The 21089-nt window shown below is 62.1% G+C and overlaps 1 protein-coding gene across 2 annotated transcripts in view; it reads left to right on the plus strand.

Moving 5' to 3' along the window:
- Positions 1–304: 304 nt before the first annotated feature.
- WFS1 (wolframin ER transmembrane glycoprotein) overlaps positions 305–21089 on the plus strand; it is a 29547-nt gene continuing 8762 nt past the window's right edge. Inside the window, exons 1-6 of one of the 2 annotated variants that reach the window (XM_029948846.1) lie at positions 305–453; positions 7271–7503; positions 15992–16077; positions 16615–16759; positions 18891–19061; positions 20512–20592. In XM_029948846.1, coding sequence (XP_029804706.1) covers positions 7278–7503; positions 15992–16077; positions 16615–16759; positions 18891–19061; positions 20512–20592 — 709 coding nt within the window. In that variant the 5' untranslated portion in view covers positions 305–453; positions 7271–7277. The remainder of the gene's footprint in view (positions 454–7270; positions 7504–15991; positions 16078–16614; positions 16760–18890; positions 19062–20511; positions 20593–21089) is intronic. The other variant, XM_029948851.1, reaches the window with a different exon arrangement.

The following is a 21089-nucleotide window of genomic DNA, read 5'->3' on the forward strand; positions in this document are numbered from 1 at the left end:
GGGAGAGGGCGGGGCCACGAAGGTATGGGGCGGGGCCGGCGCCGACTCCACTCGGAAACTTTCGCTGTGGGCGGGCCGGACACGCCCCCCGCGCGCTCCGGACTCACGGCGCCGGGGGCGGTCGGCTGCAGCCAGTCGAGGCGAGCCGTGACTGGCGGAGGCGCGGGGTGATTGGCAGGCATGCCGGCCGCACAGAGGACCGAGCAGGAGCCGCGTCTTCCGAGCTGCGTCGGGAGTGGAGCGCGGCCTGCGGCCCCGCCCTCGGCCCCACCCTCGGTCCCGCCCCTCCAGCGGAGGGCCAGGCTCCGCGGCTTTCGCAGCAGTTGGAGTCGATCGCTCAGGCCCGGCTGCTTTGCTCCGGCTCCTGGGCGTCCGGCTCCACGCGAGCAACTTTAGGGCGGACCAGGAGGCCCGAGGGCGTTGCGGCGCCGCGTGCACCCCACTAGCGGGCGGGTGAGTACTTCGGAGCTCGAGAGGGGGCTGGAAAGAGAGTCAGACACCGCCCGTCCCGGGCCTCAGTTTCTCCGTCCGGGCGACTGCCCCCAACAGCGCCCGCAAGTTCCCCAGAAGGTAAAGGGCCGGGGTCCCGTCCTCTCAACGACGCCCACAGCGACCCCCGCCCGAGCTTGGGTTGGGTCTTCCTCCAGGGGTGCGTGCCCCCTCGGCCGCAGCCCGGCGCCCCGGGAATCACGGGGCCCCGCGGGTGGTCTAAGGCACCCCTCCGCGCACCCCGGAGCGCCGGTCCCGTCGTGCCCCGTCATGGCCCTTCCCCCGCGGCCGGCCGCCAGGTTCGGCGGGTCCTAGGGCGGCCCTCGGTGCCCGCCGGGACACCCGTGGGGCTACGGAAGCGCGGGGGGAGTAGGCCCGCCGGAGGGGGCAGCCCCTGGGTCAGGCCGAAGCCCCCCGCCGCCCACTTAGAATCTGTGTGGCGTTTACCCTCCCCCCGGGGCTCCTCTTAAGTAAGTAGGGGGAGAGCAGGGGCAGCCCTGAGTCCTGGCTGGTGCGAACCCCGCCCCGGGCCCCCCCTCGGCCACAGTAACTTCTGTTTGGACAGGTGAGCGCTTTCTGCGGAATCTCTCCCTGGGCCTTTCGGGTGTGATGGAGCCATGCCCTCCCACGCCATTTTTTGTAGTTGATGTTGAGAAATTCCAAAGAATTAACTTGCTACAACATTTACAGTGCCCTCTCCCTTAATCTCCCCGGAACGGGGCTCACTGGGGATTGGTAGCCTGCCCAGGGCAGGACCACCGAGAGCCCAGGGGAGGACTTCCACCCCAGTCTGCACTGAAAGCAATCCCAGTTCTGCCTCTCCTCACCTTGGACAGTGACCCCTGGCATTTGGCCTGTTTATAAAGGGCTTTCCCTTCCGCTGGGATCTATCAGCGGCTTACAGAGTGCCCTGGGTCCCCTCTGTGCCGGCCTCCCTCGTGAAGGAGCCCAGAGGCCGCACTTACCACCATCCAGTCCAGGCTCCCCATGTCGCCAGGAGGCTGTGATTCTCACCGGAGCCCCAGTGTCTGACCAGGGATTTAGAGGAAGGTTCCCCTAAACACCCGCTCCTTTGCTGTGATCCCCGCCCCCCAGCCCCCAAGTACGTGGACCTTTGAGCACAGGAAAGGCTGCTAGGAGACCACATCACACCTCTTTCCCAGGATGAAGGGTGCATGGAGGGCTCCCTACGTCATGCCTCACTAGCCCCTCCCATGCCAGGGCTGGACAGGTCTTGGGGGCTGGTCCCGGAGGGGACCCCAGCTCAACAAGTGCCTGAGCGCCGGGACAGACCAAACCCCGGTGCATGACGGTGGAGATAAGCAGAATCAATGGGGAAGGAGCATCGTGCTCCTTTATGTGGCTCCTGCCCTCTCCCACAACCTTATCTCAGCCACAGACCGGGCCGCTCTCTGCGTCCCCGTCCCCTTTTGTTCTGTCGTCTCTCCTGGGCCCAGAGCCACTCTCCGATACCTGCCCTGGACCAGGCTTCTTACCCTTACCCTGGACAGTCGCCCAGCACCTTCCCTGGTCTCCCCATCCTGTCCCCGCACAGCCCAGCCTGTGCTTTAACTGTCACTTCCCTTCTCCTCGCTGTCTCGCACTCCTTCTGGCCTCAGGCCTGACTCTGGCTCCAAAGCCTGGCACTCATTCAGGCCCCCGGGACCCGCCCTGGCCTCCCACACAGCTTCTCATTCCTGTGTCCTGCCCCCAAGCAGTCACTTCCCAGCCAGCCGCCTGCACCTTCCTGGCCACATTGCTGGTCAGTCTCCCCCTGCCTCCCTTCCCCCTCCCCCCCCACCTGCAGCCCCCTGGTGGAATGCCCCCGCACCTCCATTTCTCCTTCCTTCCGCCTCGCCTGGCTCATACCTGCTTGCTTCTAAGGCTGAGTCAAGGCCTCTCTGCCGCAATCCCTACCCTGCCTTCCAAATCGGAATGAGACCCGCACCTTGGCTGCTTGTAGCCCCAAATGCTGCTCCATCTTTGTGGCTGTCTGTTTAGGTGGCTTCCGGCCTCCTTCCTACTGGGCATGAGCTGCTGGAAGGCCAGCCCCCCGGGGGTCCTCTCTGGGGCGCCCCGCTCAGTGCCTGGCAGAAGATCCACCCACCGACCGTGTCTGCTGACCCAGAGACACTCATGGCCGCCCTTGATCAGGGACCAGGGTACTCCCAACCTGACTCCCACTTCGTTTCTTCTGTGCACTGGCACCATGAGTGGAGCCGGAATGTTCCTTGGTTTGGCCCTTAATACTCTGGGGCAAAAATAGGTACCTGGGAGCCTCCAAGGGCTTTGTGCCCTTGTCTTGAGGAGCAGCCCTGAGCCAGGGGCTGCGCTCCCAGACCTTGGGAATCCACGGGTCCTCTTTCTTAGGGCTCAGTCACAGACGGGTTTTAACATCTAGTTTTGTTTTAATTTCAAAAACCTTACACATTGTTTTTAATCATAGAAAATTAGAGAGATACGTTTAGAAAAAGAATAACATGAACCCAGTCCTCATCCCTCTGTCCACCCAGAGAGTCAGGATTAACAGTTTGGGCGGCATTTTCTCCCCTCTCTGCAGATAGGTTTTGTTGGCATTCTAAAGAGGGTGATTCTCATGCTGTTTTTGAATCCCGTTTCACAGTGCTGTGCCAACATTTCCCTTGCCTTTCAACATTGCTTGTACACAGGGTCACGGGTAACGCGTGTGTAGGGCAGTGTCGTGCTGATGGGCTGTAAATTTCATAACGCCCTCTCTGGAGGGTTCCAGACGCTTGCCCGTGTGGGGAACCTGTGGGCTCCCCGGGGCTGGGGCTCTAGTGCGGAGGGTGTAGTCAGAGGACGCTCGAACAACTTGAAGGCTTCCTATGGGGGCTTGTTTCAGAGGTGGGGGCCGCCCCCCTGAAGAACAGAGGGGCGTCTGCCTGCACAAGGACCAAGTGTTTGGGGCAGAAGGCCACACATGGCCACTCTGCTCCATGTCTCCGTATGCGTGGTCCATGCAGCCCCCTCTGGGGCAGGAGCTCCTCAGTCCAGCCCCGTAGCCCTGGACTTCCATGTTTCTGTGGGATAAAAATAGGCCTCGGTGCTCATGTCGCAAGAATGCCAGGCAGTCTGCTTTTTCTGAGCTCACACAGTGGCAGGTTCCAAGCCCCCGCTCTGGCCATTGGGTGGCGGTCGGGGCTGGACTGGCCTCACCAGTAGGCAGGTTGGAGGAGTCTAGGGGCTGGGGCCGGGCTGGGATGATGTCCCCGTTTTGCAGCCAGGACGCTGGTGTCTGGGGGGAGGGAACTGCTTAGAGTCCCACGGCGAGGTCCTGGAAGCTTCTTGCCTGGCCAACGCGCCTTCCCTGAGGCCAGGCTGCCTCGGTGTCCCTTCCCCCTAGGCCCCTAACGTGCGTCAGGCATTCTAAGTGGATGAGACGCAGCCCCCGCCTTCCCGGCTCCCAACCTCACAGGAAAGAAAACCTGTCAAAGAAGGAAGGACCAGTCACTTGTGGGGGTCCTTCCGCCAGGAGATGGTCTGGGATTCTTCCTATGCCCCAGTCCTGGCCACGCACGGTCTCTTGTGCTTTAAAACAACAAGACTTCTGGGGCGCCTGGGTGGCTGAGTCAGTTGAGCATCCAAATTCAGCCCAGGTCATGATCTCACAGTTTGTGGGTTCAAGCCCCACATCGGACTCTGTGCTGACAGCTGGCTCAGAGCCTGGAGCCTTCTTCTGATTCAGTGTGTCCCTTTCTCTCCGCCCCCTCCCTGCTCATAATCTGACTCTCTCTGCTCTCAAAAATAAACAAATGTTTTAAAAAAAAACCAAAAAACAAAAGAAACAAACTTCTGATCCCAAAAGGGCTCGACCCACTCTCAGAGACCCCAAAAATTAATTTCTCTTTTATTCACTCATTCTTACTAACCAGAGATTGTATATGAAACAGTCATTTTGACTGTAACGTGAGACCCATAGTACTTGGCCCATAGGCCAGCGAGGACATGCATTTCCCTGAAATTCCTCTCCTAATGTGTTTTTCAACTGAGTACGCCTTTGTGTTTTAGCCTCTGGGAGAACTAGTTTGGTTTTCTGGTTTTCTGGTTTTGTTAATGTGTTACAGTGTGCAGATCCCTTTCTCCTCCATCACATCCTTAATCCCCATAGCACCTCTGCGTGGAGGGGTTATTCCCATTTTACAGATGAGGAAACTGAGACACAGTGAGGTTAACTAGCTACGGGTAAAGGGTAGAACTGGGATTCACCCCCCATGTTGCTTGGTAGTAAAGCTATGTCCTGTTGGCCAGGGACGGAGCTGTCCCTCCCGGCCTGGGGTCTCCTGGGAGGAGGGGGAGTATTTATTGCCCGGAGACAGGACTCCGCAGAGGCAGCAGGGACACTCCCAGAGGCACGCTGGGGCTTTGGCTTGGCGTCCAGTGCTGGCGGAGGAGGACGGCTCTGCCTGAGCCCAGGCACAGCTTTGGGAGCAGGGGAGGGGGCAGAGACGCCACGGCGGGGAGTCGGATTTTGAGAAGGGGCCTCATTTTCAGAGATAGGCTTTGTGGATTTGAATCCCGGCCCCCTTGCTGGTGAACTGTGTGGTTGCCAACAGGTGCCTCGTTTCTGGACGCATATTTCCTCATCTGTGAAATGGGGTGAAGGACGGGCCACCTCTCCATCTGTCACATCACGGTGGCTGCAGTGCCCGCTTCACAGGGCTGTGCGAGGGACCCCAAGAAAATGAACGGGAAGCCCTGAGAGTAGGGTGCGCTCCAGACCCACGTCTGTTCCTATTCGGGGCGACACAGGCGCCCTGGCCTAAGGTGGCTGTCATTTAGATGCTGCTATCCAAGAAGGCGGCACTTGATTCTGGGGGCAGCCGGCCAGGGGAGGTGGCTCAAAGAAGGGACTGGTGTGCTGTCGGGCCGGCAAGTGACCTGCGGAACCCTGCTCTGGATGCCGAGTCACCGGCGGTCTCCCCCGCCCACCGTTGGCCCCGCTCCGGTTTCACAGAACTTGCCTCTTTGTTTGGTTTCCGGGAAGCCACACAGGAGCGGGCACGTGGCTTGGCCGGGCTCTTGTTTGCCCCTGGGGGATGTTTTTAAATCAGGACTCCATCCCTCTGAGGCAGGAATGTCCAGATGGAAATCTGTGGGGTCGTTTGTCGGACACAGATCCCATCTCTTGGACCCACTTGTGGCTGGGAACAGGGCAGGCATGGGAGTGTAGCCCTCGGGGACAGGCGTGTGGTGCCTAGGGCCACCTTGACCCTTCCCGTGACTACAGTCTCCGTAAACATCTGCTGAGTGCTTGGAGTTTGTGAGTGAGTTTGGGGACACCTGGCTGCCTTTTGCAGCCTGTGGTCTCTAGCTTCATCGAGTCCTCACGGCACCCCGTCACGTGGGACAGTTGTCCCATTTACAGTGGAGGACACTGAGGGGCAGGGAGGGGCGTGGCCTGCTCAGGACTTGGGGGCGTCCATGAGCAGCCTCTCCCTGCACTGTGCTGTTTCCTCATCTCAGTGAAGAGGGTGGATGTGGCCTTGCGTCTGGGGAGGGTCACATCTTTTCTGAGCCAAAGCCTCCCTGGGTCCCCCGACTCAGCGCACACAGAGACCCCCGTCAGAGGCCTGTGTCCCCTCAAGTCCATCCAGGCCCCCGGGTCAGGGGTCCTGGGGCTGAGGGACCCCCCAGAGCTCCCAGCCCGTGCCCCTGAGTCCTGGTAGCCCTTGGCTGTGGCAGTGGCGGTTGCTGCCATTTTGCTAAGCAGCACGTGAGGTCCCTTCCGTGGACTGATGGAGCCCCGCCCCTGCCGTGAGGCGGCCGTGGCCGTGGCTCTGTGCCCACTAGTCTGGTCCACTTGGTCCCTGGTCCCGAGGCCCCTCACTCTGCTTTTTAGGGCGTATTCATGTCTGGTGGCTTTCCGTCTTGACAGTTGTCCTGTGGTTCAGGCCTGGCAGGGAGGGCTTTGCAGCTGAGGTGTGACCGAGTCCCAGCTCTGAGGGCTGTTCCCTCCTCCCCTCCCAGCACCCCCCCTCCTGCCCCACCCTCCCCTCCCCTCCACTTACCTTCTAACATTGGTTTACCCTTTCCTCTGTGGCTGGTTTAAGTTTATTTATTTATTTTGTGAGAGACCCAGACAGCACGAGTGGGTGAGGGGGGCGGAGAGAGTCCCAAGCAGGCTCTGCACCACCAGCACAGAGGCCGATCTGGGGCTCAAACCCACAAGACCACGAGACCATGACCTGAGCCGAAACCAAGAGTCCAACGCTTAACTGACCGAGCCACCCAGGCCTCCCTCCCTTCTCTTTTTATCAGGACCCTGGTCATTGGATGGGGCCACCCTAACCTAGGCTGACCTCATCTCAAGGACGTAATCCTTCGTTACATCTGCACATAGGGTCACCTTCACACATTGAAGACAGACATATGCTTTGGAGGCCACCGTTCAGCCGGACACTGTGCTCAGCGCCCCCTGTGGAATACCTATCTCATCAGATCCTCACAACTTCTCGTCATCCCTGCTGCCCGGATGAGGAGAGGTCGTGGGGACTCCGGGCCTCAACACCTAGGGCCCAGGGTCATGACTGCTTGGAGCCCGTTGAGCCAGATGCCTTGCGTGAATTTCTTTTCTCAGTTTTCTCATCCGTAAAATGGGCATGGTTTCAGGGGCCTGCTGTGTGGTTGAGTGAGATCCTGTACAGAACACAAGGCGGCTCCCACCCCATTTCCCTTTTCTGTCCCCTCTCTGCCCAGCACTCGAGGCCAGAGCAGGCTGGGCCTGGCCGCCCCGGCGTGTCTTACCCTTGGCTTTTCCCAGCTGCAGGATGGAGCCCAGCGCCCCCGCGGCCGGCCCCGCCAGCCCCCAGCCTCCACCACCGCTGCAGCCCCAGGCCCGCGCGCGGCTCAACGCCACTGCCTCGCTGGAACAGGACGCGAGCGAGGTGCCCCGAGCTCCTGGACCCCAAGGTGGGCCTGGACCGGATGTAGGGGACACAGCGGGCGCAGCCCCGGCCCCGAGCACTCCGAGCCGAGAAAGGGCGGACAGAACAGGTAAGGGACGGGCCGGAAGCCAACGGTCCTCAGCACATCCAGGGCTGCGTGGAGAGCTGCCCCGCCCCCCCCCCACGCTCTGGTCCCGCCCGGCGCTCAGGGAAGCCGGTGTGGCCCCCCCCACACCCCGCTGCTCCTGCGCCATTGGTGGGCAGCTCTGGTCGGTCTGGGCACACATGTGGCCAGTCTCCTTAGGGTCCAGCTGCCACCTGGAATGCTCCTGGGCCCAGGCCCGGGTCCCCAGTGCTCTGTGGACCATTGTCCTCCATCCCTAGGCCAGACAGCTAAGGGCCACCCCTGCCCACTCTTGGGCTTCCTGAGGTGTTTCTTACCCAAGGCCTTCCCAGAGGCACCTCCTGGGGGCACGGGGAGTCAGTGTGGGGGCCTGAGTGGGACCCGGATGGTCGGTCAAGGTCACTGACCTTGGGGGAGGGGCACTAGCGCTTAGGCCGTCCTGCATGCACCTCCTGCTCCCTGAGTGGCCGTGGGTGGCACAGGGGGGATCAGGCCTGCCCCCGACTCCCATGAGCCCACAGTGTGTGCAGGGTAGAGGGAAGCACGGGGCGTAGGGAGCACCGAAGCGGCCCGGGGCTGTGGTGGCAGGAAGAGGAGATGCCCGAGCCAGAGTCAGGTGGGAGGAGAGGGCACGGCAGCCGAGAGAGCGAGCCCGGGACCTGCCCGGTGAAGGTGGTGAGGGCGAAGGGTGGATCGAGGGGGACGCTGCTCATCTGGCCTGGTGATGGAGACACCAGCAGGGAGCTGGGGGCAGGACTGGCCAGTGGGCCGGAGCACAAGGCTCGTCTGAGACGTTTCTTCACGCTCTGGGGGCCGCTGTGGGTAGGGACAGTCGTGCGTAGGGACGGTCGTGCGTCCCTGTGAGTTCCGAGGATGCTCCGAGGGAGCAGCCCCACGCCTGTGGCCCCGGTGTCTGTGGGAGCGCAGCTGCCACCAGCACGCTCCTTCCGCCACATGACCCCGCACTTCGCAGCGCGTGTCCTACTCCCGCAGGGGCCAACCCCCACGGGGACCCGCGGGGTCTCGGTCGTGCTGTCCTGCTCAGAGCACCGGCTCTGTTACTTCTCTTCCTGGGGTCCTGGCCCCTCCTCCCTGCGCACGGGACTGTTCTGCCTCCAGGCTGGCTGCCGGGCTTCTCCGGCTCCCTGTGCCATGTGGGAGCCCCGCCCAACGCGTGCCCTCCCTGTCTCCACCTGCTGGAGTCCTACCTGGCTCTTAGGGCCCAACTGCCCCATACACTTCTGACCTTGACCCACAGCCGGAAGGACAGGAGTCACCCTTACCTGACGTGCGTGTCTGCACGTGTGCACGCGCACGCACACACACACACCCCAGGTAGCAGCGGAGATTTCCAAGACGCCCCTTCTCTCACGGGGCGTGCTGCTCGCGGACAGTTAACCGGGTGGCGTGACTCAGGGCGGGGAGGCGTGCCCTTCATGAAGTGCTTCCTGCAGTTTGGCTCCGACGCTCATTCTCTGCGGATCTTTCCAGGCCGGGACCCCCAGCGGACGCATCTGTGCACATGGACTGGTACTTACCGTCAGGGCCCTGAGGTGCCCCAGGCAGGGCCGGGGCCTTCTCAGGGCGTGCCCCCCCGCCACGTGCCCTTGACAGCCGGGAGGCCACAGGAGCCTGTTACTGCGCCTGTGGCCTGGGTGAGGCCACACCAGGGACCCTGCACCCCGGGCACAGCTGCGTCAGGCGCGGCCACACAGAGGCATGCTGGCGTTGCTGCGACGCTGGGTCCAGGCCCGTGGTCCCCGTGGGCACAGAGACGCTCTGTACCTCACGCTGCAGCACCGCCGTCAGACAGTGTGGTCCCCTGGCTCCCTCACCGAGGTTCTGTTCAGACAGCCTCCTGGCGGGGCTGGGCATCTGCTATTTTGTGATGCCCCCTTCATCCCCTCTCTGGACCGGTCTTCATGTTACCTCGGGCCGTGTGTGTCAGGCCGTGTGTGTCAGGCCGTGTGTGTGCACCAGACTTTTTCTCTCCCTCAAGGGAGGCTCGCTGTGCTACTAACTGGGTGCAGGCACGTGTGTGTGGTAGGGGGGAGATTGCTCTCCTTACCTCCCCTGTCACCGCAGGCAGGTAGGACTCTGTGACAGTCTCCCTACTCCCCAGCTGTTGAGGTGAGGCGTCCAGTCGGTACGAGCTAAGGCAGCCCAGCCGCGCTGTCCCCTGGCCGTGCCTCCCCTCCCCAGGCTCCATCGTGTTTTTCTTCCCGTAGACGGGTCGCTGCCTGAGGGGACGGCCCCCAGCTCCACTGGGCCACCCGCCCAGGAACCCCAGACCCGCCGTGAGTACCTGCGGTGCTTGTCCGAGCGTGCCCCGTGCCAGGCCTGACCCCTCACAGCAGCCTGTGAAGGAAGCTCCATTTTACCCCACCTAGAGATGAGGAAACTGACGCACAGACTTGCCCAGGTGACCCACTGCTGCCTGACGGGCGCACCGGTGACCCAGGCCTCCTGGGCCACCACCAGCCCCGCCCAGTGAAGATCCAGCTCCGGTTGAGGTGGGCTTGAGGCCCCCCCTGTGCAGTTCACGCTGGGCCAGTGCCCGATTTGTCCCGGAAACTCACCAGGTCCTCGGGCCCTTCTGATCTTTGCATCTCCTTGAAAGATCGCCGCTGTTCTCAGCCTTGTCTCCGAGGCCCCTGGGCAGGGAGGGGGCGGGAGCCTGGGACCTCAGCCACAGATGCCTCACGGCTGCGGGGCACAGAAACTGTTTCCGGGAGACACATGTGGTTTCAATCTGAGTGTGCGAAACAGCCCTGGGAGGGCGGGTCAGGACTGCAAGTCTCAGGGAGGAGCCAGGAGCTGTGGCCTCTGGCTGCCGTCTGCCCCGCAAAGGAGGGGGAGAGTGGGCCCTGGGCAGTCCCGTGGCCTTGGGGTCCCGGCCCCTGCATGCTGCTCCGCAGCCGACACTGGTCACTGAGGTGGGTGCAGCCAGCCCTGCCCTGCTGGCCCTGCAGAGCCCAGGCAGCGTCTGCCCCTGGAAGGGCTTCGTGGGCATGTTCCGGGGGGTTCCAGATGCACGGGTGCAATGCGCGTCAGTCGGGTAATGGCGAGAGTGAGCACGGCAGTAACGCTTCCCGCTCCGGGCGCGTTAGGTTCTGTCTGTTAGGTTCTCACTCGCTTCTCCGACATCTTCATGAGAAAACCTAGGGAAAGGGGTGAGGTGGGTGCCCCTGGGGGTCCCCAGCTGGTGAGGGGGCCATTTGATCACCCTCTGTGACTGCTTACCCGAGGGCGGCAGGCAGGAGCACCCAGGGTGCCCTGCAGGGAGCCCAGGGCAGGAGGATGCATGGACCTCTGGGCTTAGGCCTGGGTGGTCTCCAGTGAGAGGACACGGGTGGAGCCTCATGTCGCCCCCCCCCCCCAGGAGCCCTTGGGCCAGAGAGAGACAGAAGCAAACAGTCACTGTCCCTGAGGGCAAGCGCCGTGCCGGGGACAGCTGACATTGTGGGCGCTTCAGGAGCACGAGGCACCTGTTCTGCTGACCTGGGTGGGTTGCAGCCGATCGCCAGCGGGACCACCAGACCTGTGAGGCCGCCCACCTGCAGGGCCACAGACAGGGGCGGGGGTGCCCTCGGGTGGCTGTGCAGCTGCAAGGAAGGCTGCGCCCCCGTGTTGACAGAGCCCCTGCCTTCCAGGAGGGGCCCCAGGTGGGTAAATGAAGCAGGACCAGCACCGGACGGGGTGGGCTGGACGCTAGACCCTGGGCAGGGGTCAGAGTGCAGGGTGTGGGGGCAGGGGGTCAGCTAGGCAGGCCCTTGGGGGTCGTGATAAGGAGAAGGGTATTGTAGGGAGTGTAAGATGGTTTAAGTCACAGGAATGACATGCCCGGAGGCAAGGCTGGCCCCTGGGTCTCTGGCTGGAGCGGCGGTTGTTGGGTTCACAGTCGGATGGTCAGAACCGATGCTGGTGTGGGAATGTGAGCAGATGAGGAGCGTCGGGGCCCTGGCGTCCTGGGGCCGGTCACAGCGGTGGGCTCCTTGGGTCTCCGCGCTCTGCCCAAGGAGCCAGCCCTGGGTAGTTGAGGAACTTTTGTGCACATTGTCATCGTCTTCTGACGCCGATTAAAACGCTGCCAGTGCCGTGACCCCTCGCTGTCGGAAGACCTGTCATGAGGTGACAGGATGGCAGGGTCGGTTAGTCTGTCTTGGGTGCGGGTTTCCGGAGACCTTTAGAAACTTGGCAGCGTGCCCTTCATCTGGTACCTTTAACCACCCACTGGGGTTCCAAGCCTCCGGTGTCACCTCCTCCAGGAAGTGACCCCCCTGCCCTCCCCCCACCATCAGGGCTGATGACTTCCGCCACCTCCACAGCCCCCAGCCCACACTGATGCAATGTGACAGTCATATGAGCCCCAGGGCGGGCCAGGAGGGCAGCAGTCCTCCCCCAGGCAGCTTGGTGCCCTCAGCTCCTGGCACCCAAACTGGCATGGGGCCAGCACTCTGTAACCGTATGTTGGGTATGTGATGAGGAGCTGAGTCCGTGACCCCTGCTCGGGACTGTCGGAAGAGCGGACCCCCCATCCCCGGCCAGGACCCCCAGCCCCGGCTCGGCCCGCCCTGGGCAGAGACGAGGTTGCCTCGATCATTCACCCTGTTTGTTTGCGAGATTCAGAGTCAGCATCCCAGAGGCTGATGAGATGCCCTCTTGGTGTAAGACAGCCCCCACTCCCTGGGCACAGGACCCCCCCCCTTGGTGTCGGGCAACCCAGCCGCGCCATGTGTGGGAGCTGCGTGGCCTTGGACAGGTCCTCCTCTTGGTTCACGGGGACCCTGCGCATGGGCACCTGTTGGTGCAAGGCAGCCACAGCAACAATGAGGACACATGGCAGGGACGCACGGTGTGCCTCAATTGCCCTTCACCCTGTCCTTTACTGCAGCGCCCCCATGGTGGGCGTCCTGAGGGGACCACGGCGGGACTGGGGAGGTGGGGCGGCCCCACCCATGAGAGCTTTGGGCACACGTTCCACAATCTAAAACTACTTCAGCGGCAGGTCTCGCCAGCAGCTGTCGTGGGCAAAGGCGCCGCGTTTGCCTGGTCTGGGAGCACTTGGTGCGCCTGCCTCCCGGCTTGTCGCTCTCCAGAGGGGGTGCCAGGCTGGCTCACCAGCCTTCCCTTTCTGCAGAGCCCCTGCTCCAGCCGCAGGGGTTGGGGGGTAGCTCGGTGCAGGCACCAGGTCGAGCATGTGCCGTGTCCTTGCACTGGCATGTGGGGGGACAGGAAGGCCGCAGACCCTTCTCACGATCCTTCCCTTGGCAGCCCCCAGCCCCTCGTCCCTCTGTCCTGCACCGTTTATCCAGCTGCACTGTCCCGAGCTGGCCGCCATCTGGGCTGGGGGTGGGTCAGACCCACCGGACAGATCGTCCCCATGAAGGCTGGTGGGAGCTTAGAGACACCGGGGTTGTGGTGGGAAAACGGCAGTGGGCCCTGCTGGGGACAGGGGACGGCGTCCTGGGGGCTCTGCTCACCTCACCGGCCCCAGAGAAGGCGAAGAGTCACGGACCATGTCAGCAACGCACAGGATGTAAACAATGAAAAGGTGGGGGTCGGTGTGGACGTGGTTCTCTGTGGGCTCTGGCAGAGGTGTATGCACCGGCCCAAGGCCGTGCAGCTCTGACTCTGGCTGCTTTATGGTAGGAAGCGTTTCAAACACAAGTTTGAGTCAGGACCCCTTCACTTGTAGGTGGCCCAGAAGCACAGCAGACATTGACAGAGGCAAAAAAAAAAAAACAGGAGTTGAGAGGAATTTCTGTGTCCTGTCAGTCTGCATAGGGTAGGGTATGCTGACTCTACACGGGGCTGGATCCAGGGGCTCAGATCACATGATCAGGAACTGCAGCTCCCCCCCTCCCCTCGGCCGGGCTGTCCTCACCGGGCGGCCCTCCAGGGCTCCCAGGGGCCATCCATCAGCGGAGACCTAGCGGAAGGAAGCCTGCTTCCCAGCAGTTCAGCACCACGCCTACTGGCCGGGCTTGGGTCTGTGTCCATCTCTGAGCCAGGCGCTGTGGTCAGGGAGACAGGGCTTCTGATGGGCCAGAGGGCAGGCTGTACCCACCTGTGCAGAGGGACAGTGCCACCAGACCTTGAGGACCAAGATGGGGAAGGATGGGTACCCAAGAGGGGCATCAAGGTGCTACTATCAGAAAAAGACGGAGTGCAGGCTGGACATGTGTAGAATAGTGTTTCATGGTCTTCGGTCCACACGGGCTCAGCCAGCTTCTGGGGTGGGGGGCGTTCTCTATGGTGCTGAGCCGTAAGCCAGTGACCTGTGGGAAGGCTCCCACTTACACGGAAAAAGCCAGAGCCCTCTGATGGGTCTGTGGCATGGGCCCAGCACTTGAGTGGTATAGAGATACTTCTATTGGCTGAATGGAAGCTGAAATGATAAAGGTGTGGCATACATTTCACCGAGATCCTGTGTACTGGGGAGACTTCTTGAAATGTCAGGCTATGAGTAGCTTCTGTGAAAAATTAATCACGGACAGAATCTTCTCAGCCAACGGATATATGCTTGAATCTTCTATATTCTGGTGAAAACACAACAAGGACGTGGGCTTGTGAAATCAGTGAAGAAAAGTTGCGAACTTGTGGGAGGCGCCCCGTGGGCGCTATGGTGGGAAGTGTGGTGTCCGTGAGCAGCAAAGGCCCTGGGGTCAGCTGGGAGGTGGAAAGCATGGACGGAAAAGAAACCCACGTTTTGGGAATGCTGGCTCTGGCCCAGTCACTTAATACAAAGTAGCTCGTTCCTTATCATCGTCCTGTTGGATGGATGTTAGTGATTCGGTGGGAAAGAACTGGCTGGGTGACACAGCACTTCAATGCCGAAGGCAGTCACACACGGCTCAGACTTCTCTCCACGCACACACGCCTTCCCTGGGAGCCTGTGCACGGGGCCAGCTTGGAGCCTGCATCGTGCTCTCCTGTTCTGGGCCAGACAGGGCATCCCGGGGCTGGAGGGCCCGCGACAGCAGCCAGAAGGCAGAAGTGACCTTGGGGGCTCAGGAAGCACCCAGGTCCTGGCCGCAAGGGCAGGCAGGGTGGGCGTGCTGAGGCCATTGCCGGCGGGATCCTGGAGGACTGCAGGGAGGAAGTCCACTCTGGACTCCTCAGGGCGGGTGTTTTCTAGCCACCCACCAGGAGGGCCACAGTGTGTGTCCCTGAGTGTGAGGTCTTGAGAAGAAAGCCCCCCACTCGGAGCCATGTCCTCCATCCCCTCTCTCTGCCTTTGCACCTATGGCCGTGTTGGCTCGGGCCCCTGTTGCATCCGCCCAGAGTCCTGTGTCCTGTGGACTCGGTGATCCGAGCACAGGGGACTGTGACCTTGGCTGTTACAGGCAGAGCTGGTTCTGGGGAAGGCCTGGATGGACCGATCAGGAAAGCTGGTCATGGGGCATTGTTCCTGGGGACCGCTTTTTGGTTTCCCTTCATTCTGCCTCCTGTTTCCAGAAACATCTAGAGAGTGAGGAGACTGTCATGTCTGATGGGCACGACTGTGAGCTACTGCGAGGTGTCTCCCACCTTCCAAGGCAGGATGTGGGGTGAACGGACGTGGGCTGAGGAGGCGGACGCGGGCCCCTGAAGATCGGTTCAGAAATCCAAGACAGGGACCGGTAAAAAGGGATCTGTTTTTAAACTTCTTCTTGTCATGCTCCCCACCGCTGGCAGGGGTGCAGCAGTGACAGTGACCATGACACTGGCTTAGTTCCACGGTGCTGTCGTAACCGGGGTAACCCTCTGGAACATAGGCTGTCTGTCGCATGAGCCGTAGCTGGTGGGGCCCTCGGGCCCTCGCGATTCCCCTGAAGGATCTGCGCCAGGAGACTAACCCCGAGGACATACACGCACAGAGGGGTTGCGGCACCGCTTTACAAAATCGGGGAGTCTGGGGAATAACGTGAGGGCCCCGCCGAGTGGAGGGGCCCAGCACCCTGGCATGCTCCTTGACCGGGTCTCTGAACCGCGACAATGCTGGGTGTCACCAGAGTAACGGGGGAGATTGGTTATGATTCACTGTGCATCAGAATGTGCGAGCACGGATCGTGACCCCCCCCCCCCAATCATGTGTATGTAGTCGGTAGTCTTGGAAAACGTGGGTTTGGTGTGTGTATGGGCGTGCGGGTGTTTATTTGGGCCGGGGCCTTTCCGCTGGAGCACTGGGGTCCTCCTGGGGCCCCTGCTCAAGCAGGCCAGTGCTCAGGGGAGGTGGTGGGACTGGGGTCGGGGCCCCCCGCTCTGCCCGCCGCTCTAAGCCGCTGCTGAAGACCAGCGCCCGCGGCAGGTGTGCTGTCCATGCTCTGGGCCGTCTGCATCTCTGGACGGCAGCTTTCTGGAGTATTCTCTCCACATCGGATGCATTTCAGCAAAGCTGCCCGGGACCTGAGCACCTTCTTGTGGTCCCTCCATTCCCAGCGAGTGACGAGGACCAGCCTTGTGACCTGTCTCCTTTTCTCCTGTGCAGAAGGGCCCGCGAAAGGCAGTGTGAAAATGTCCTTTGAAGAAATCCTGGACAAGGCCAAGGCCGGGAACGCCATGGCACAGATGGAGGTGAGGGGCTCAGGCCTCGGCCTCACCGCGTGGCCGCCCTGGGAGGGGCCGTGCCCTGGGAGCGGGGAGCGGGGAGCCGGCTGACTGCGCACCATGTGCCAGGCCCCTGCTCGTTCCCATGGTCTCCATGTTACTCTGCCTCCCACCACTCCACTGGGGACCCCGTGTTCTCCCCCGCGGCCGGCTCACACCTCGTCTTGGGCACCCCTCCTCTGGGACACCTTCCCCGCCTCCTGCCCTCAGCACCCCTGCACCCTCCATCTCCTCCCACCGTCTGCTGGGAGGGTCCCGCAGGCCCGGCCTGGTGCAGGTCTGAATCTCCCAGAAGGTGGGGTGGGGAGGCAGACTGGCCTGGGTGACAGGTTGGAGAGGCAGGCTGGCCTGGGTGACAGGGGCAGGGGTGGAGAAGACAGGCTGGCTGGAACACTGGGGCAGCAGAGGGTCAGAAAGCCCGGCCATGGGGAGCAGGTCGGGGCCAGGACGCAGGGCCGGAGCCCGTGCGCCTGGGGTGTGGCCTGACCGGGTTCTCGCCCGCAGGTGGGGAAGCACTACCTGAAGCTGGCCGGTGCCGCAGACGAGGAGCTGAACAACTGCACCGCCGTGGGCTGGCTGATCCTCGCCGCGAAGCGGGGCCAGCGCGAGGCGGTCAGGCTGCTCCGCCGCTGCCTGGCGGACAGGAAAGGTGGGTCCGTGGGAGGCTCGGGGCGGCCGCGGAGCGACACCCTGCTCCTGGCTCCACCAGCAGATCACAGCGGTGGGTCAGTCTGAAGCTGGTGGCACTCTTTTGTTTTTGAGAGAGAGAGAGAGAGGAGACAGTACAAATGGGAGGGGCAGAGAGAGAGGGAGACACAGGATCCGAAGCAGCTCCAGGCTCCAAGCTGTCAGCACAGAGCCCGACACGGGACTCGGACCCATGAACTGCGAGATCGTGACCTGAGCCGAAGTAAAGAAGTATAAGTTCTGTTTAGTGCTTCTCATTTGGACGCTGTTTGCGGAGCCTTAACGGCGTGTTTAGCGCACAAAGGCCCTGTCATCCCGTGTGTGTCAGTGTCTGTAGGTGGGTCCCTTCTGAGTTTGGATCCAGATTGAGGAGTGGGTCATGGAGCCAGTGGAGGGTCAGCCTGCCTGTGGTGCAGCGGGAGACTGTGACAGGGTCCTGGGGTCAGGATGGAACTTTCTGGACTGACTTTGCATCCAGTCTGAGTGGAACAGCTTGGGGACTGTGGGCTGCTGACCATCTGCTCAGATGGATTCGTGCCTGGAAGGGAACGGGTATGGGAGGGGGATGGTGAGGGGGACACTGAGGCAGAGCCCAGCCACCCGTTGTCGCTTATTACATTATCCTGCCCATGGGAAATGTCTTGTCCCTGGTGGCGTGGAGGAGTGGCAGCTGCAGGCTTCAGACCTCAGAGACAAAGGAATGGGTGTATCATAAAGGGTCATTTTTTTAAATGTTTATTTATTTTGAGAAAGCTAGAGACAGCATGAGTGCAGGAGGGGGAGGAGGGGGAGGAGACACAGAATCGGAAGCAGACTCCAGGCTCTGAGCTGTCAGCACAGAGCCAGCCGGACGCGGGGCTTGAACCCACAAACCATGAGATCATGACCTGAGCCGAAGTCAGACACTCAACCAACAAGCCACCCAGATGCCCTGTAAAGGGTCTTTTCTTTTTAACATTTCTCCAGATTGTAGAAGTGTTTTCTGCTTATTATGTAAAACTTGGAATGTGTAGAAAACAGAAAGATACAGCTTACTCAGAACCTTGAAACCCAGAAAGAAATGCTGTGTAGTTTGGTGTATTTTCTTCTGGTTTTGTGTAGTGATGTTTTTAAGAATTACATTTATTATATAGACTCCACTTTCTTTGGAAATGGGGCTGGGGCCTCTGAAAAGCCGGAATGGTGTGTTCTGTTAGCCAGGACGTCCCCCCAGCCCACCCTCTGGTTCTGGAGCAGGAGGAAGGGCCTGGCGCTGGCCGGAGCGAGTCAGTGCGGCCCACGGCCCACGCACCTCCGAGGAGGGGGCCGGGTCAGGACCCCGGGACCCAGGAGGGTGCTGGAGTGGACCAGGAGCGGCCTCATGTGCTCTGCACCCCCACTTTCTCACATCCGGTGCTTCCTGACCTTGAGAGAAATGTGTGCTCAGGTGAAACATTTGGAAGATGTTTAAAGGGAGAAAAAAATCCCATCCTCTTTCTCGGTGGGGGGGCCGCTGATGTCACTGATAGTTGGGGGCAAAAGGGAGAAGCCAGCTGCACCCCGTGTCTCTCTCCGTGGCAAGTCTCTGTCTCCCTCGGAAGGGCGGCTGTGTGGGAACAGGCTTTCCGGCCGTGTGAGGAGGGACAGCGCCTGGGGGGTGCCGCGGATGAAGTCCCCATGCTTGCACCCAGGCCGGTGACCCTGGTTATGTGTCTCTGACTCCCATGGTTCCCTGCCACTCTGCCTGTCCCTGACTCCCTGGCCTCAGGCAAGCCGGGACGGTCCTCAGTTTCCCCATCTGTAAACAAGGTGAGCAGTACCTACTCCCGGGGGCACAAGCCAGGAGCACAGAAGGCCTGGCATGCACCTGCCCCTGGGGTCGCCTGCTGCAGGGCCAGGCTGTGCCCCGAGCTGGAGAGAGGGTCCTGGCAGGGACTTGGCCAGATGGCCTTTTGGGTCAGATGTCTGTTTCTGCGCTGGTGACCACAGGGGGCTGCAAGGTGTGTCGCGTGAGCCCCCTCCCAAGCGCCCGCAGCACCGCTGGTCTGGGCTCAGAGCACCGCTGATGGCACCCTGAGGGCGGGACCAGGCCCTTAACGCGTCCGGTCTCATAGGCATCACTTCCGAGAACGAGCAGGAGGTGAGGCGGCTCACCTCCGAGACTGACCTGGAGCGGGCCGTGCGCAAGGCGGCCCTCGTCATGTACTGGAGGCTCAACCCCAAGAAGAAGCAGCAGGTCGCCTTGTCAGAGCTGCTGGAGAACATCGGGCAGGTCAACGAGCATGGTACGCGGGCCGCATGGGGCCAGCCCTTCCCGCCCGCACTGCATGCACTTCCCTGGGATCCTGGGGGCTCCCGGCGACCTCGTGGCGGAGGCCTGATGGGTTTCCTCTAAAGCCCAGGAAGGGTCCCTCCTGGGGTGTCACCCTGTCCTTGGGGCCCCCTTCCTAAGCCCTGCCTGGAGCTCTGGAGCTGTCGAGGGGCTGGGCGCCCACAGGCAGGGCCACAGATCATGTCATCCTGAGGGTGTCCTCCTCCCGAGGGGATGGAAGCCAGCAGGGGGGAGTAACAGATGCGGGCAGGGACTCGGGTTCCCAAATCCCCAGGGTTCCAGGGCTGTGCAGCCTGTGGGGGCTCTGATGGCCTCCCTGAGGCAGGCCACATCCCCAGCCTCCGCGGCCCCTCCCCCAGCCTCCTGACCCGGCTGCCAGCCATATGGACAGACTGGGCAGGGAAATGGGTGTCCCTGGCTGGGTGTGCCCAGGTCTGGGGCCCGACCTGGCCTTTTCCTCTCCATTAACTCGAGGAGCACCTGTCTCCAGCTGTCGGGAAAGTTGATTCCCACCCAGGACTGCACTCCACCTCTCCTGCCCTTGCATGTGCGCGAGGGCCTGGGGCCACCTGCTGACAGCAGAGAAGGCTGCCCAGTGGATGCCTTTGCCCCTTCTCCGGGGTCTCCGGTCAGGGCCCCTGTCTGGCTCGACCCTCTGGGGACCAGCCCGCTCCCTTGGCTCTTAGCTCTCTCGGTGCCTGGGCCAAGCCGAGGGTTCCATGAGGACTGTGGCCTAGATGGCAGCACCCAGAGAGGCCTGCTTCCCGTGACAAGCTCGGGGCCACCCCCTGGGGCCCTGCATGCCACAGATCAGCACCTACTGCTGTCCCCCCCCACCTCCCCGGGCCACTCCCAGCACGTCCAGGCCCCTGTGGTCCCCGGTCATAGTGCCTCTCCCCCCCCCGTGCTGTCATCTCTTGACCCGACCCTGCGAAGGCACGCCCTGGCCCTGGCATGCAGGAAGCCTGGAATGCTCGCCAGACCCAGGGCGCGGTTGGCGGTGGGTGTTGACAGAGGGACAGAATACTTCCGTCCCTGCTCAGCCTCAGCCGTGAACAGACTCAGTGGCGCCCCTTCCAGCCCCGGGGCTGGGGAGACCAGGGAGGCCTGGCCCTCGGCCCTGGGCACACCGTCTATTCCAGCGCAAAATCACGCCAGGGGACAGTGTCAGCAAAGGCTCCGCCGCCCTGGCCGGGTCTGCAGGAGAGGTGGCCATGCCGCTGGGTGCCTAGTCGGTCTCATGGGCGGAGGTGCAGAGGTGGCCCTCACGGTGCCCACGACGGGCTGCATGGAGGCCCCAGGCCCTGCCACCGCCGGAGCTCACGGGCCGGTTTCCAGAAGGCCGCAGGGCCTATGGGAACAGTTAGCCCACTTTGATTCTCTAGCTGCTCTGTCACTTGCAGATGGAGGGGCCCACCCAGGCCCAGTCCCCACGTCCCTACAGAAGCAGAGGCGAGTGCTGGAGCGCTTGGTGAGCAGCGAATGTGAGTATGGCCTCCAGTCCCGACCTGTGACATCCGAGGCCCAGCCATTGGGCCCTCCACCCCGGGCACCACGTCCACTGTGTGGGCACCACAGCGCCTCACCCCCCAACGTCTTGGAGGCAGGATGGGCTTTTTAGTCCAGTCCATCTGGGGCTGTCAGTGTTCCGGCAGTGGGGCTCTGCCCAGCGGGAATGCACGGCATGGAGAGAGGAGGGACACGGGATGGAGAGGGCAGTGCGACAGCGTGACAGTCCCTGCAGGCAGAGAGATGGGGGAACGTGAGTGCGTCTGGGGTGCCCGAGCCAGGCCACCGGGACGAGGGACAGTCAGCCCCTGAGGGCAGGGGATGGGAACCTCAAACAACGGCCTGGGCTGCGGGTCACCCAGCGGGGAGGGCGGGGCTCCCCCAGCACGGGCTGCGGGAGGGTCGGGAATGGAGGGTTGGAAACATCCAGTTAGGAGAGGTCCTCTAATGCTCTGGGTGCCACTGCGCTGCG

The sequence above is a fragment of the Suricata suricatta genome, chromosome 1, assembly GCF_006229205.1.
Source record: "Suricata suricatta isolate VVHF042 chromosome 1, meerkat_22Aug2017_6uvM2_HiC, whole genome shotgun sequence".
In the NCBI taxonomy this organism is placed as follows: Eukaryota; Metazoa; Chordata; class Mammalia; order Carnivora; family Herpestidae; genus Suricata; species Suricata suricatta.